This window comes from Hippoglossus stenolepis, chromosome 12 (genome assembly GCF_022539355.2).
Source record: "Hippoglossus stenolepis isolate QCI-W04-F060 chromosome 12, HSTE1.2, whole genome shotgun sequence".
NCBI classification, from domain to species: Eukaryota; Metazoa; Chordata; class Actinopteri; order Pleuronectiformes; family Pleuronectidae; genus Hippoglossus; species Hippoglossus stenolepis.
This window is the reverse complement of record NC_061494.1, coordinates 16810507-16825533: the sequence shown is the minus strand read 5'-3', so window position 1 is coordinate 16825533 and position 15027 is coordinate 16810507. Positions and strand designations below refer to the sequence as shown.

The 15027-nt window shown below is 40.7% G+C and overlaps 1 protein-coding gene across 2 annotated transcripts in view; it reads right to left on the bottom strand.

Annotated features, from left to right (window-relative positions):
• adam12b (ADAM metallopeptidase domain 12b) overlaps positions 1–15027 on the bottom strand; it is a 79983-nt gene that overhangs the window by 33353 nt on the left and 31603 nt on the right. For both annotated transcript variants that reach the window (XM_035172311.2, XM_035172312.2), the window contains exons 4-10: positions 8734–8812; positions 5252–5328; positions 4101–4290; positions 3184–3249; positions 2352–2423; positions 989–1158; positions 128–212 (exon numbers count right to left, since the gene is read on the bottom strand). In XM_035172311.2, the coding sequence (XP_035028202.2) occupies positions 128–212; positions 989–1158; positions 2352–2423; positions 3184–3249; positions 4101–4290; positions 5252–5328; positions 8734–8812 (739 nt within the window). The remainder of the gene's footprint in view (positions 1–127; positions 213–988; positions 1159–2351; positions 2424–3183; positions 3250–4100; positions 4291–5251; positions 5329–8733; positions 8813–15027) is intronic.

Here is a 15027-nt window from a genome sequence, read left to right as displayed (position 1 = left end):
TGTAAATCATGTCTGGATTGTGTTAGCCCGCTGAATCTGAACAATGTGCACGCTGATACAATCAGGCTGCACAGAGGAAGAGGAGGGTGGAGGCAGGGTGGGAGCAGCGAGCGGGTTTAATACTCACCATTACAATGCCGCCAGACTGCTCAGCCGTGCACATGCTCATAATGGGCGCCATGCCGATGGTGGTGCCCTGGAAGTAAACGCCGCTGCCGAGGACAGAGGAAAGATGTTACAAGAGGAAAGTGCGAGAGTCTTCAATTTCATACTGTGTTTCATCAGTCTGACAAATGAAATGAAAAAAAAATAAATTATAATAATAAACTATCAATTTAAAAAGTATTTTCTGGAATTATCCACTACTTTCAAACAAGGAGAGATCCCATAATGCCACAAAAAATAAAGACCAACTCTGGGGAAAAAAATAAAACTACAAAATATAAAGCCCTGTTTATTTATAATTTTGTAATATTTTAAAAAATACTGTTAGAATATTTTCAAAATGTATTTGTTTATATTTTTATATTGTCAGAGTGAAATTTTAGTTTTAATACAATAGAGTTATGGTGATAATGCAAATGCTATATTTACTGTGATTATCCATTTTAAACATGGACCCCAGGAAGAGCAGCCGTTGCCATGGTGACAATTACATGGGATCCAAATAAACAATAAGTTAACATCAGCCATGCAGTGAAAATGTATTTACAGAAACAAGATGTTCAAATCTACGTGCGCTGATTTACACACAGCAGTAAAATTAATGGGAGACAATGGCTGAGTGGGTCGGAAATCAATGTATGAAAAATCCATGTCGTCCTCTGGAAAATGGTTTTGCACTAATGCAAATTATAAGGGACTTTGCAGCTAATGTGCTGAGACATGTACAAGTGCGAGCGAGGCCCTTGAAGGATTTTTGTTCATTTAACAATACAAACAGCCGCTCGTTTCTGCTCCTATGTATTCTGATAAAGTAAATGTCCACCTTATGAGCTGAGCGTTGTCGTGTGGCTTCTGGGGCAGCAGTTTGACTTTCCTCCAGTCGAGGAACTCGTGCAGGGTGGTGAAGGGGTCCTGGGTGACGGGACATTTATCAGAGTCACTCCACACCTCCAGGCCCACCAGGGCCACCCGGATGTTCAGGGCTCTGTAGAACTGAAGGGGAGCATATTGGTAAAAACCCTAACCACTATTCCTTGACCCCAATTTTAAACATCATGAGGTCAAACGAAGACGTGAAGGAAAATCCATAAGGAGTTGGGTAAAGAGACCTGCCATGTTACAAAAAATCCTGCTGGCTTTTTTTTAAGGAGACATAAGCCTTTTCAGTTTTTCCATATTGTGTTACACAGGTTTTTTGTGTATGTAAAAATTGAAAAAGTCTGTGGTTAAAGGGGTCTCCTCTCCCCAACAGAAAACTCTGCTGACACGTCCTCATCTTCATGACATCACGATGGCCCATATTTGAATTATGCATGTTTAGTGGCGACGCCCACAAACAAAGCCAGGTAAAGCGAAAGCGGAACCAATCACAAAAGAGTAGGCCAGCTGGCCAATCAGAGCAGCCTGAACATTAGAGCATTACTTTTTAATTAATAACCCAAATTCAAACTATTAACCTGTATAATATGTCTCCTTTCAAAAATATTTATGACAGATATGGCCAGCGACAAACTCTGTAAGCCGAATCAGGATGGTTTCTATATTAATGTGAGTCTGCACTGCTTTAAGTGTTGCTGCCGCGAGATGGTCCAGTGTATCCAAGGAGATAAGATAGGAAGCGTTGAAGCTCTTTTCTTTAGCATTTAGAGAATTCACACAGCTCATTTCTTGCTGCTGAGACACTTCCAGGTCATTTCACTCCGTTAGGAATCCTCCTGAGTAAAAACGACAATTTGACCACAGCCTCAGGGTGAATAAAAAGGTTAAGGGACTTATAGAGCTTAGATTACATGAATGATCAAAAGACTTTCAAACAAATGTGGGAGAAACTGTCGCAACCTTTTACCTTTGGTTGTTCACATCCCTGAATTACCTTACATTTCATTATGGAAACTTCAAATTCCCCTCGTGTGCATCAGTGAGATCTGTCTCTTTTCATGTGTTTCACATAATGGGTGCATGTCTTTTCCATGTCTCTGACCATGCTTCCCTCAAGTAAATCCATCTGTTCCTACTGGATCTCCCCGCTATAGATCTCTGGCAGAGGTTTTAGACAGACTCAAAGCAGCTGCTTTAGTGGGACGTTAATATATCACAGTCATCCCATTAATCTCTGCTGCCAGCAATATTTCTATTTTAAAAGAAGTGATTTATTCTCCCCGTGCACTGGGGAGAGGATGTTTTACCTTGTCCACATAATTGGCAATCTCTGCCAGTCTCTGTTTCACCTTGTCCACGTCCTTCCCCTGTTTCTGAAACTGCAAACAAAATGACATGTAATCAGAGGGAGACAGTGGAACATTCACACCTACAGTCGTTTTGCATGAAGACAGAAATGATTACAGCCATTTTCAGAAAAAAACCACTAAACCAGACGTAAAGGCAGTGTTTTGTATGAATGACACGCTCAGAATGTGCATAGGCAAAATGTTTTAGTGTGTGTTAGGCAGGTTGTCAAGCTGTGACCATCTGGATCTGGGAAAATCTCCTCGCGTTGGAGAGACGAATGGCACGGCCGCAGGGAGCAGGTATATTGGCAGATCTGAGAGCTGTGGATCCAAACTGCAGCAAAGTCCCAACCTCCCATTTCCACCCCACTGTGCATCCACCTGCGAAGGTTCTGGACCTGAAGTCTGAGCCTGACATCATGTTTGAGCCCTAATTCTCTGTCATTTCCTCTCCTTTCTATACAGGTCGGTGGCAGGAGGAAACCCCACCATGAGAATCGTCAGCGCTTACGGGAGACTCCTCTGCATCCACGCTGCTTTTTCCTGTTTCCTGTCTGCTCCGCTGGGGAATCGCTCAGCTCTTCCTGTCAAAACGGAGCCGCTGCCACCAGACCACACTACTCGCTGCACACTGACCTAATTCTGCAGCCCCAGTGGGACCTGCTCTACTGTTACTACAGCTTACCCTCCTCTTGTTTCTCCTGCTGTATGAAGGGTTGCTAAGGTTTCAGCGTGTTGCTGCTGTGGGACAAACAGTTTTTCATGAATGGAAGGAAGGCAGGTACATTACCTCTCTGTTGTCTGCAACAATGATCAGCTCCACGTACTTTGTTGTCTTCTGAGCGTGTCTTTTATGCTGAAGTAAAACACAGATGCCGCAGGTTAGAAATGTGCTGCTTTTTGTACTTTTATCCACTTGATATTCCAATAGATCTATCTACTTCGCATAGACACACAACTGATGTACAAATATAAACCTTAATATTAACCATAAAAAAAATAAACTTAAAAATCCTAAAGGAATAGATCTACCTTTTGGAAATAGACTTATTTGCCATCTTGCTGAGAATTACATTTTAAAATCTTATATCTGTAAGGTAAATATAATAATATTGATAATATTGTTATTTTTTATCATTATTAAATATGAATTTATTTGTATCACACTTTTCAAAATAAAGTTAGAAAGTGCTTTACAAGCTTGAACATAAATTGACTCAATAAAATCAAGCAATTACAATATAAGAAATGATAAAATTAACGATTATTATTATTGACAGGGATTATTGACACTTGAAAAAAATCCCAAATCCCAGACAGGGGTCATTAAGTACAGTAACTTTCACTTCCTAACGCAAATGGAGTTTTTAATGCCTGAAAATAGGGGCAGATGGATCCTGCACCTGCTCCACGCAATCTCGGCCAAACCTCCTGCACGGCCCCTCTACGTCGGGCTCTGAGCTCAGATAAAGCGAGTGTCAAGCCCAAGGCAACACCCTCAGGGAACGGGTCCAAACTGCTCTGCTCGCCAGTTTGTGGATCTTTGGTCAACAGCCCATTCATCTTTTCACCAAGTGAATCTTAGCCTTTTACTCGCGGCAACGTTTGACAAATAAATACCACAGAAATATGCTCATGTGGACAATAATAATATCCAATGACTCTTATGCAAGACGTGTCATAAAGACAACATGGTTCCTGTCTCACCCTCGTGTGGAAGGACTGGAAGGGGCTCTTGATGTGGTTTTCAGGAGCAACAGACGACATGTTGAAGCCGTGGCCGCAGGCTCCCGGGGTGAGTCGGAGTTCTTCCACTCGGTAGATGAAGTGGGAACCGTCACTTTGGCCAGACGCCGGCTCAATGATGAATGTCTTGTTTTCAAGTGCGATGAAGCCTCTGCGGACACAGCAGCGAAGGTTTTAAAACAAAGCAAATCCAATCTCTCAGATGCAGAATTTGATTGACTACATCTCTCTCTAATGGAATATGTGACAACCGAGGTAGCCCTCAACCCACTCTGACTGAGGCCGAGTGAAACTTTCTACATTTTTCTTCAACTTGGCAAACAGCTTCTATACGCTGCAAAAACTCAACTCTCAGTTAAGTAATAAAGAATATCTATTGTTTTGGTAATTTTAAGAAATCCCAAAATTGTATTATTTTTCAGCAACATTACAATTAATTATGTTACTAAAAACATATTTATAATTATGACAAAGAACAAAAAAAAGCTGAATAGCAAAATAGGCAAATTGGCTCCATGTCAGATATTTCATCTCACTTGAGTTTCACTTTTTGCAGTGTAAACACCAGCCTCATCACAAATAGTCACAAATACGTTCAGCATTATTACACACATCATCTTCCCTTATGTGTACTTGTGAAATTACCACATCTCCAATTTCAGAATCAATGACTTGAATCTTCTTTGTCATTAACAGTTGCTGCATCGATGAGAGATCATCATGAAGAAATAAACATCTTCATTTTTAATGAAAATAATTCCTCACTGTTTAATGAAGCAGAAGACAACACTGTGTACGTCGAGTCTTGGCTGATGCCCAATTCTAAAATCTCTCAGCTGTGCTTGGTCATTAGCACCAGTGAGACGCCTATTACTGTCAAAACGAGAGCGGATATTTACTGGATGCCTCTGTGGACAGAAGACAATGAGCTGTGACATTTTCTATTCTGTAGTCACACAATAACTTACTGACAGCACGCTTAAGGGGTCTGGAGAGTTATTTGCTCCTGTGTAGAGCGACTTAAGCAAATATAAACATTGCTGTGGCAAATAGCAGCTAAAGGTCAGCGATGAGACGCTGCTTGAATACAAAATGCAGGCGATGCTTCTTACCGAAGGCCCGAGCAGGTGCTGAGGGTGACGTCAGAGTTCGGGTGGGCCTGCACCTCCCCGTGGTAGTAGCAGTTATTCTGGAAATGAAAATGTTTCATGCAAAGAAAAGATTCAGCCACTGCATGATTTCATTTAAAACTTATTTTTAAAGACGTTTGTCCCGGTTGCTGAAGCTGTAGCTGTATCTATGATTAAATAAATAAATACTTAAACTACAGTTTGCAAAGAAAAGGCTATTTCTCATTTATTAATTCATTTCATTAATCAATTTCTACATTTGATTATTTTTGTGTTCATATGATAATAGGCAGGCTTAATTCAGTCCAAGGCTACACCCACATTATTAAGTTTTTGTTTTAAAATAAACAATAATACAATAACTTCCCCAATTTGGGATCAATAAATACATCTATCTAAGTACTTCTATCTATCTATCTGAAATGCATCAAACCTAAAGATACCCCTGCCCCTGTTTCCGTTTGAAAACCCCTGGGCAGCATTTAAGACTTGACGGACAGATTGAGGTATTTTAGGTCACAACGTAGCCTTCACTGATTCGTCAGGCTTCTATCTCGTGACCCCCGTCCGGAAGAGAAATACCAGCGTCAGCCGTGTAGAACGCAGCATGGTTAATCAATCACAAACACTGCTGACCCTGTTGACTTTGCTAACAACTGTTGTTGATACAATGATACAACTGCTGACAAGCTTTTATTCAAGCAATCTGTCATGTGATGTATGTATGAGTATGGACGGGGAATAAAATTGATACGGAGCCAAAGCGCTTGAGTGGACAGAGATAGCCTTTTTCATTGCAAGGTTTGTGTATTTTTTAAAAATTTATTTATACTGGACCTGACAAAAGAGCAAAACAGGACAATATACAGTAGCAGTGTGCTGATGTCGTTTTTAGTGAGGTTCATTTAAATCAGCATGCTCTGTAGAGCAGAGTTCCCTCTTCTTCCCCCAATGAACAAACAGGACTTTTAAAATGAATGCAGCCGACACAGTTTAAGGGAGAAGCAGGGAAACCGAAACTGATGAGAGGTGACAGTAATATGGTAATTGTTTTTCCTTCACTATTAAAGGGAACAGGGACAAGTAAGGCTTCTGAAACACAGAGGGAAGCCCCGTGCAGAGCAAACGACTCCTGTCTGAAATACAGAGCTGCCTTTACTGTCGGGCAGCACTCGGTCCTCTTAAATCAACCGTCATTAGTCCGAATAAATGCTGGATATTTCTCATTCCTGATATTAAACCGAGGGAGGAAATACTTCTCTATTTAAAGCTACTTCTGTGGCGAGAACAGTACGAGTTACTGAGCCAGGTGGCGATGGAATTAAGATTCATAACATTATGTGTAAAAATAGCGCAGCTGTGAAAGGCTCTGTTCTTAGGCTATGGTTGACCTAGATTAGTTCACCTTTCATAAAAAGAAAACACCAGGCAGTAAAAGTGATTGGTTTTCCTCAGTTACACTCAGTGTGTCTGACACTTTTATAGAAGTCAAATGGTTTAAAAAGAGAAACATTAGGATTTCCTGAAGCTGCAATCAGCAGAACAAATAAGGAATAAATCTTGGTTTATGATCATGAACATGTAGTTCTCCTGTTTTATTTCCTTAAGCATCTTTAAGGTTAGAAATACAATCATGTTCATCATTATCAGATTTTTTATATTTCAAAAGTATTGTATGGTTCTGTTCCAACTCTTCAGTTAAGCTATATCATTTTTTACTTGAGTTCAACTTGGTTTTTACTTAGATTTAGTGAAAGTCCTTTTTGGAGACTTAAGTAAAGTTCTGTTGATTTAAACTGTCTGCACATATTTTTACAGCTTCTGTTAAATTTGTATTACCTTCACCAACAAGGTTTTGTCTTCACCCCTGTCCTGTTTGTTTGTTTGTTTGTTATTTTTTTGTTTGTTGCTATCTCTTCAGTAGCAACAAAAGCTACTGAAGAGATATCCATGAAACTTCTCTGAACGATGGAACATGGGCCAAGAAAGAAACCATTAGATTTGGGCTTCAACTTTCTTTAACATTGTGAGAATTGCATTTGAGACAATTTCCCATGCATGAATAATCTACTGGGCATGTTTAGAGAACTGATATTTCTGAATGTGTGAGGTTTAGTTCGATTGGAGGTTCTTAATCTCAAAATCATTTCATTAACACTGATTCTTTTGTCTTATCAGATGATTCATCGAGTTCATTTACAGTACATGTCTGTCCACTGATTAGCACGCGACTGTTTGCTGAATTCACATGTACTGAAAGTGAGCAGCTGCGTGAAGCTTATCTAAGACAATACAGTTGATCTATATGACAGCATGATGCAGTGCCTGTAACAGACTCCCACTTAAGGTGAGAGAGGGAAACACTGTTCCCATATAGTTTTGCAGGAAACAGACGAACCAAACAATTCTCCTCTGAGCTGTAAGTGACCTGACAAACCGTTGCTGCTCAGTTTAACAGTGATTTCAATCAAAGAGGCAGGAGACTGTGAGCTATGATATAAACCAGAGGTTTGTGCATCCACACGGAATTGTTATCCACGGGGCTGCTGAAACGTCTACCTGACACCAAACCTTGTGTCTACCTGAGTTCAACTAAAAATAACTTCATCGTATGAGGAAAAATCAATTTGTGTTTATGAGCCACGTAAACTGATTTATGACATCGAGCCTTGATAAGTAATAGAAATTCTAAATGAACATTAGTCTTCATTTTCATTTTCAGAGGAGCAGGCTCGTTGGTAGTAAGTGGACATATAGGATAAAAAAAGAATAGATCAGCCATCTAGGGGATTCCATAATAAAATCCTGATGGAACTATTGGCTTAAAAACAGCCGGCATAAAACACGGCTTATCAACAAATAGGCCACAGGATAGCTGTCCTGCTCAGCGACAGCCAGAGGCTTTCAAATATACACTGGGTCAAAAAAAGAATAAAAACTATATGAAAGCACTCAGAAGAGCACATTTTTATTTGGATCTGCAGATTTTTATTTGGATCTGCACCAAATTGCACAAACTCATAAATATCACTACCCTAAAGATATCTGATTTTTGAAAAACGCTATTTTCCCCAAGGGTGGAGAAAGTGAAAAAAGAAAAATCCTTATTCTGCCCCCGCTCCAGGTCCGCACCATGGGTCATGACCCACCCCTCAACAATATATCATGGAAATCGAGTAGCTTTTGCGTTATCATATTTAATAACTAACAAAAAAAAAAGTGTGTAAGAATGTAAAATTTAAAGCAATTACACACTAGCTCATTTCACATACTTACCTCTTTTCAATGAATTCATTAGATACAGTGTAGATTATCATCTATAATACTGAACCTCCATAAGTAAATAGAACAGAGACGAAATAATAAAAAATAAAGGTCAGGGTCCATTTTCCAGGGCAACCTGCAGACAATCACTGCACGTCAACCTCACCATAAATATCAAAAGCACTCCAGTGCCACCGTACCGTGAAGTTGTGAGCACCAGTGACTGCACTTCCATCGTCTCGGTAATGTGTCTCAGTGTAATGGCTCGCAAAAAGACCCCTGAGAAGAGAACAAAAAAAAAGACAAAAGAAGAAGAAGACACATGAAACACTCAGGTACTTTTATCACAGCTGTGACTCCAACAAAAAACTGAGGACAATGAAAACTTGACCCTTGGTTGACTTTTCATTGATTCGGAGGATTTGGGAGAAAATTGTTGATGATAGTAAAAAACGATTCAGTATTTTGGGGCTTGTTTATATTTCATAAATGTATTAGGTAATTTGTACGTGTCCTTGAATTCCCTGGCATTGAGCACGACTAGAATCCCTGCTGAGGTAATTATTTTGTGCATTGGTGTCTGCGCATATCTGAGTGTGTATTTTTTGACATATTTTAAACTGCATGTCAGTGTTTGTGTGTGTGTGTGTGTGTGTGTGTGTGTGTGTGTGTGTGTGTGTGTGTTTCCTCCTCGGGCCACTAACAGATGGACACAGTGAGTCCCACCCCAAGCATTGGCAAATGAGCAGTAGGAACACCCATCTTTTTGCAGATGCATAATCACACTGACATCAGGCGGGATGATCTCAGGATGTGTGCGAATGTGTGTGAATGCATGCGGGTGTGTGTGTGTGTGTGTGTGTGTGTGTGTGTGCGTGTGTGTGAAAAAGAGGGCCACAGAGAGTGCAAGAGAGAGGGAGGAAGCTTAGCGAGAAGGTAACAGCGAGTGCAAGAAGCAGAAAAGTGACAGTTTACTTCAACAACTCCGTCTGTGACATGTCTCCAGATTTTTTGTCCCAAATACGTCGACTCACGGCACCGTGGACAAAGCATGTGCATGTATGTTTGAAAAGGGGAATTTAGAGCAAAATTATCACCTCGGGCTGGTTTATGAGCTGACTTCTTTTTGTGTTCACAAGAGGAGATTGACAGAGTTTTAAAAAACTGGAACACGATGTCTGTCCAAATCGCAAAGGGAATCATTCATATCCCACAATGCTGCATCGTCCCACACAGCATGCACCTACCAATAAAACAGAATCTTTTTATATACGTTATATATCTCATTTTTTATGTCTTAAGTGGACATTCATTTTTTATGACGTGTAAAAAAAAAAAAGCATCAATCCTCTGTAGCCCGGGCCTGAGCACGTTTAACTTCATTAAATACTTATTATCTCTTTAACGTGCCTTATCATGCCATTAGCACGCTCTAAACCAAATCTGATAATCCAGCAGCCTGTAATCACTTTAAAGAGGCCGGTGTGTCTCATTAAAAATGCATGACACATCAGAGGAGAGTGTACGCTTAATAAAAAAAAAAGAATCACAAAATATACGTCCTCACACTTAGCAGATGCAGCGTTTAAAAGGTGATAAACAGCCACTACAGATACAGATGTTTTCGTCGAAAAATAAAAACCAAACTGCTCCAATAGAAGATGCATTTGTAGTAAAGATGGGATTTATGTCATGTGAGTGGTAATTCCCTGCGAAAGCTCCCGTGCTACATTTTGGTGGCACGTTTGGGAAAGCCAGCTTATAGGGCGGCGAGCGTGGCCCCTGATGCTACGACTATGCAGTGGTAAAGCCGTGGGTTTTACACGGTGGAATCTGCCGGTAATCAACTCCTTGGCAAGAGCACACAGAGTTTATTTAGGCCACGAATGTTAGCTGTGTGTCTGAGGAGAGTCTCGTCTGCCCTCGCCGGTTTCCTTTCAGCGGTTTGTGTATCTCATGCATCTGAAAATGACCCCAATGATGATCAGCAGCGCAGAACAGAGAAATAAATCTAAGCTGTTGGGGCCACAACAACCTTTTTCAATCTCCTCGGCGTATGTGTACTCGCGAAAAAAGTTTAGCATTTTACTATTTTTGCAGCCAGGATGTGGCCAGGATGAGCGACAGTAATGAAGGAGAGCGACAATGCGGTTTCTCTCTGAATACCCTAATTCTTTCAAGTGATTACAACCTCTTTTCTTAACAAAATCTACCACCTCCATCCCCCATTTCTATCAAGAGGAACAAAACGAAATGAACTGCAATTTAGATGGAAATTGGCGGATGAGAATTAGTGTGAAAATGGCTGCAGTTCAGTGTGAATTCTTCAAGTGGTGCTTTGAATTTTCCCCAGCCACGTTATAAAAGGCAGGTGGGCGTAATTTATGAATGGAGCAGAAACGCAGAGCTTCTGACGGGCGTTTTTTAACAAAGGTCTGAACTCAACAAGTGGAACATGATGGTGACGGCCTGAAACCGTCAATTACAACTTCAACCATAGAATAAGCAGATTATTTTTCCTTTTTGCATTTTTCTTTATCAAACATGTATGAATCTCCTTTAATTGCTCGAGTAAATACCAATTGATTCAGTGCTCCTAAGTGTGTTACGATTCATTACACACAGTCCAACATCTAACTAATGATTCACTACGCTAATCGTCGCACAGGTTAATTGTGATGAATGAGGTGTTCTACAATAGCACCTAGTTGAGCCATAAAATTTGTCCCAAAAAATAATCTAACCATCATTTTTTATTCACCATTATACAATCTGCTTTTCAGTTAATGAGATTTCTCTGAGAATTAATTTGCGGAATGAATTACTGTTGAACCTAAAAGCCAGAGGAAGAGTTTTCACACTATATAGAGGCGAGTGTGTTGTCCATGCTTTACACTCCTGATAAGTAGGAGTAAGAGTTACAAGTCGGAAAAGACGTTCAAGTGCTTCGAAATCAAAGACGCTCGCAATTAACTTTTGTCATCTCATAAATGGATTACTGACATATACCTTATCCTCTACAACAATAAATTAATGTCAGGCAGGGATATGACTGGGACGCAGGGACAATACAGACAAGGACACGGCAGAGAAACTCGTTACATCGGCCCCCACAAAAATCCAACCTCTTTTTTTCTTTACCAGGTATACGACTTTCTGTCATATCTGAAATTATGGCAGATAGAACGATTGTCGCTGCTGCACCACGCTCACGTTTTTTTTATGAGTTTTGTTTGAAAAGAACAAATCAAACCTAGCAGCCACAGTCTCACTATACGACATAATCAATGTAGCCGAAGCTCGACGTGTCACACGTTGTTTACATGAGTCGCTGTTTTTAATATCATCTTTTTCTCAGGCATCCGGAGAGTGCAATGTTCTGTGCAAATTTAAAGCGCCGGGCCTCATTTACATATACGCGACTCCATGCCTCATGTAATAATTTGCCATTATACAAAGCCCCTTGAGCATGAAACCGTTTGAGAGAAATGTGGCTCCTCTCTGAGTCGTTGTGCTTCCTTTGAAGACTGCTAACTTCAGTGATTTCTTTTAATCCCCTCTCCCCCACAAGCCTAACCCTAAGCCTTCCTATAGCTGCTGCTTATAGTACAGTACGCCCGAGTCAGAAAACAGCAGACGACTACAGAACGAGGAAGAGAGACGAAGAAGAGAAGAGGAACTAAAGAGGTGTGGTTAACAAGTCTAATTCTATTTCCACATACGGCTGCGTCCCAAATTGATTTACATAGAGCTCAGTGTCCCTTCAGCTTAGGCTTGGCTGTGGCGAGTGCACTGGAGCGTACAACAACCAGGGAGAGACGGAGACGAGGGAACTGAAAAATCCCCTGAACTGCAAAAATAAAGGAGTGTTCTCCTTCACTTCTCTGGCTTCATAAAAGATTAATCATGTACATTAAAACTTCTCTTGAAAACAAGCAAAACACTGAAGCTCGCAAAAAAGTCCCTGCGTGAATTTGTTCTTTACAGGTGTCAACTTAACGTCACTATACATATATCAGTTTGGTAGCTGGACTGTTTACAGTTTTATCCGTAAGAAATGTTCAGCTGAGTCGTCTTACTGAAATGCTAGCATGCTAGAAGTGGAGCTAGCAGCTTTGAAAGACTGTTGCCCTGTTTCTATTTGGGGGCCACTTACTTAATGAGCCGCATTTTTAGACCAACAGCAGCGCGACTAGGCTGTCCCCAATGGATCCCTCCCCAAACACATGAAACTCTAACTATAGTGGCAGTTGATGTCAGGGGATCATCAAACTCGTCAAATCCTCCGGAGGCATGAATGTTTTGTGCTAATCCACATGTAAAGATTCGTCAGTTTGGACTGGATCGACCGATTGACCAAGCGTCCTAGTCTGAAAAGTCACATTAATGAAGGAGCAGAGTAGAATTTCCCAACACAAACGCTCCAGCAGGCAGCAGACCGATATCAAACAAGCAGCCTGATGGGCCAAGCCTATTTAAATATTGGCTGACCAAAGTAAAGATAAAGCCCCTTAATGAGTTTGAATTGCTCTTTGCTTAGTTTGAAGTCACAGAGACAGCAGCTTGTTTCTTTTTTTAAATCATTCTGCAGTGAGTTCACAAAGGGTGCAGATTTTAAAAGACAGTTCTGGTCAACTGTGTGGAAAACCAATAAAGACAACTGATTTCTACAGATTAAAGACGCAGAAAGACCCTGAAGGTACGTGTGCACCAATGACTCAGACCAACGAGAATTCAAAACCCAGAGCGTACCAGCTACAGTGATGAGTAAGTAGTGCTACAACTTGCGCCCACTTCATTGTAGATATTCAGTTCAGATACAAATGATAAAAAACCTTTTGCCGTGCAATCACCAAGAGAGTACACTCAATCAAACAACATCCTCTGTGTGATGTGGCGCCGGAGGCGGGTGAAGTCATCACATCAGTAAAAAAATAAAAAACGCAGAGGGAAACAAGGCTCGCTACACGGGAAAGCGAAGATGAATGATGCATCATGGGTTAGTGACACAGTACTCTTCATTCATGGTGAAATACATACGCCTGATGATATATTCAAATTACATTTTCCCTGTTTGATCTACATCACTGGCCATATGATTTCTTTCATGCCTGCTTGACTTGTTGAAGAATATAAGCCCCGTGGAGCACAAGTGAGAGAAAGTAATAAGTTGTAATGATAGCAAGTGACAGTGAGGTCAAGTGATTCTTCTCCTTGGGGAGTAGGACACTGGTGATGATCAGATACTGTTGTCAAATAGAAAGCACATATCTTACAGGAGACATTCTGATAATGCTGATGCGCAGCAGGTACCTATATTGGAGTGAACCACTCTCCTGATCACTTTGCAGCACTCCAGTAAAAGCTGACTGTATTACTGTGTATGATAAATGCTGTCAGATAAGTGTGAGGTATCTATAGCCTTGGAGTCTGCATTGTCACTTTCTCTCCTCTGGATATGCCGTCTCTTTCTGCCATATATTCTCACAAAACATCTCCAAAGGGCTCTATTTTCTTTGATAGAATGGCAATAGTAACCATATCTTTTATGCTTTTAGATATTTCTTCTTTTGCCCGTCCGGGGCTTTTTATTGCCATCTTGAGACTTTGTGTAAAAACGCAGGCCGCAGGTGCAAATCAAAGATTAAAAATGCTGTTAATGTCATGCCCAGAAACCTTTTTATGACTTTAATGAGAGCCCGTGTATGCCAGTTTGGGTGTGAAACATTGCAACCTGCACTGTAATTTTTTTCAGTTGTGAACTAACACAGCCAGCAGCAGTAAAGTAACGCAGCGCAGCTAAAGAAAGAACTGCTTCATAGCTGCTGGCCTCAACGTCCGGAATATTTAACTCTCCAAAACGATTCTGACACTCAACATATTTTTCCTCATAACTGTACAAAGAGCGTGATGTCATATTCCCTGTGCACCCTTTAAAGGGAATAGTTTGTCAAATCCGTGGGAGAGAAAAATGCGCTCATACACGGCAGAATAAGAGAAAAAGGGAGCAGTGTGTGTGTGTGTGTGAATACAGACAAATCGTCCGACTTCTCTCTGGGCACAGTGAGCTGCTACACTGCAGACTTTACCGAGTCCATCTTACGCAGAATTAGCTGCTGGTGTTAGTAACCCCACACATATTGCACTACAGAGGCTGTTTGCTGTAATTAACGCTCTAAGCTTTTACAACCAAACATTACCCATTGTGAAATATGTGGCTGAAGGGAGTGTTTGAATTCTTTACTACCCCACAGAAAGAAGAGCACAATGTTTCTGGGCACCAAATGATGTTACAAACTCAAAAAACCTGAAGGCAACATCACCACCGCTGACAAACAGTGACCTATAAACTCTTTAGGCTACTAGAAAAATAGGCTCTCGATAAAAGAGCGCTGAATAGATGCCTGATTAATTTATTGTGGTAACTGATGCAAACAGTTATGAACTGTACAATAAGAAAAACAGTTTTCAAGCATATCCCTGCAGTTAATAGC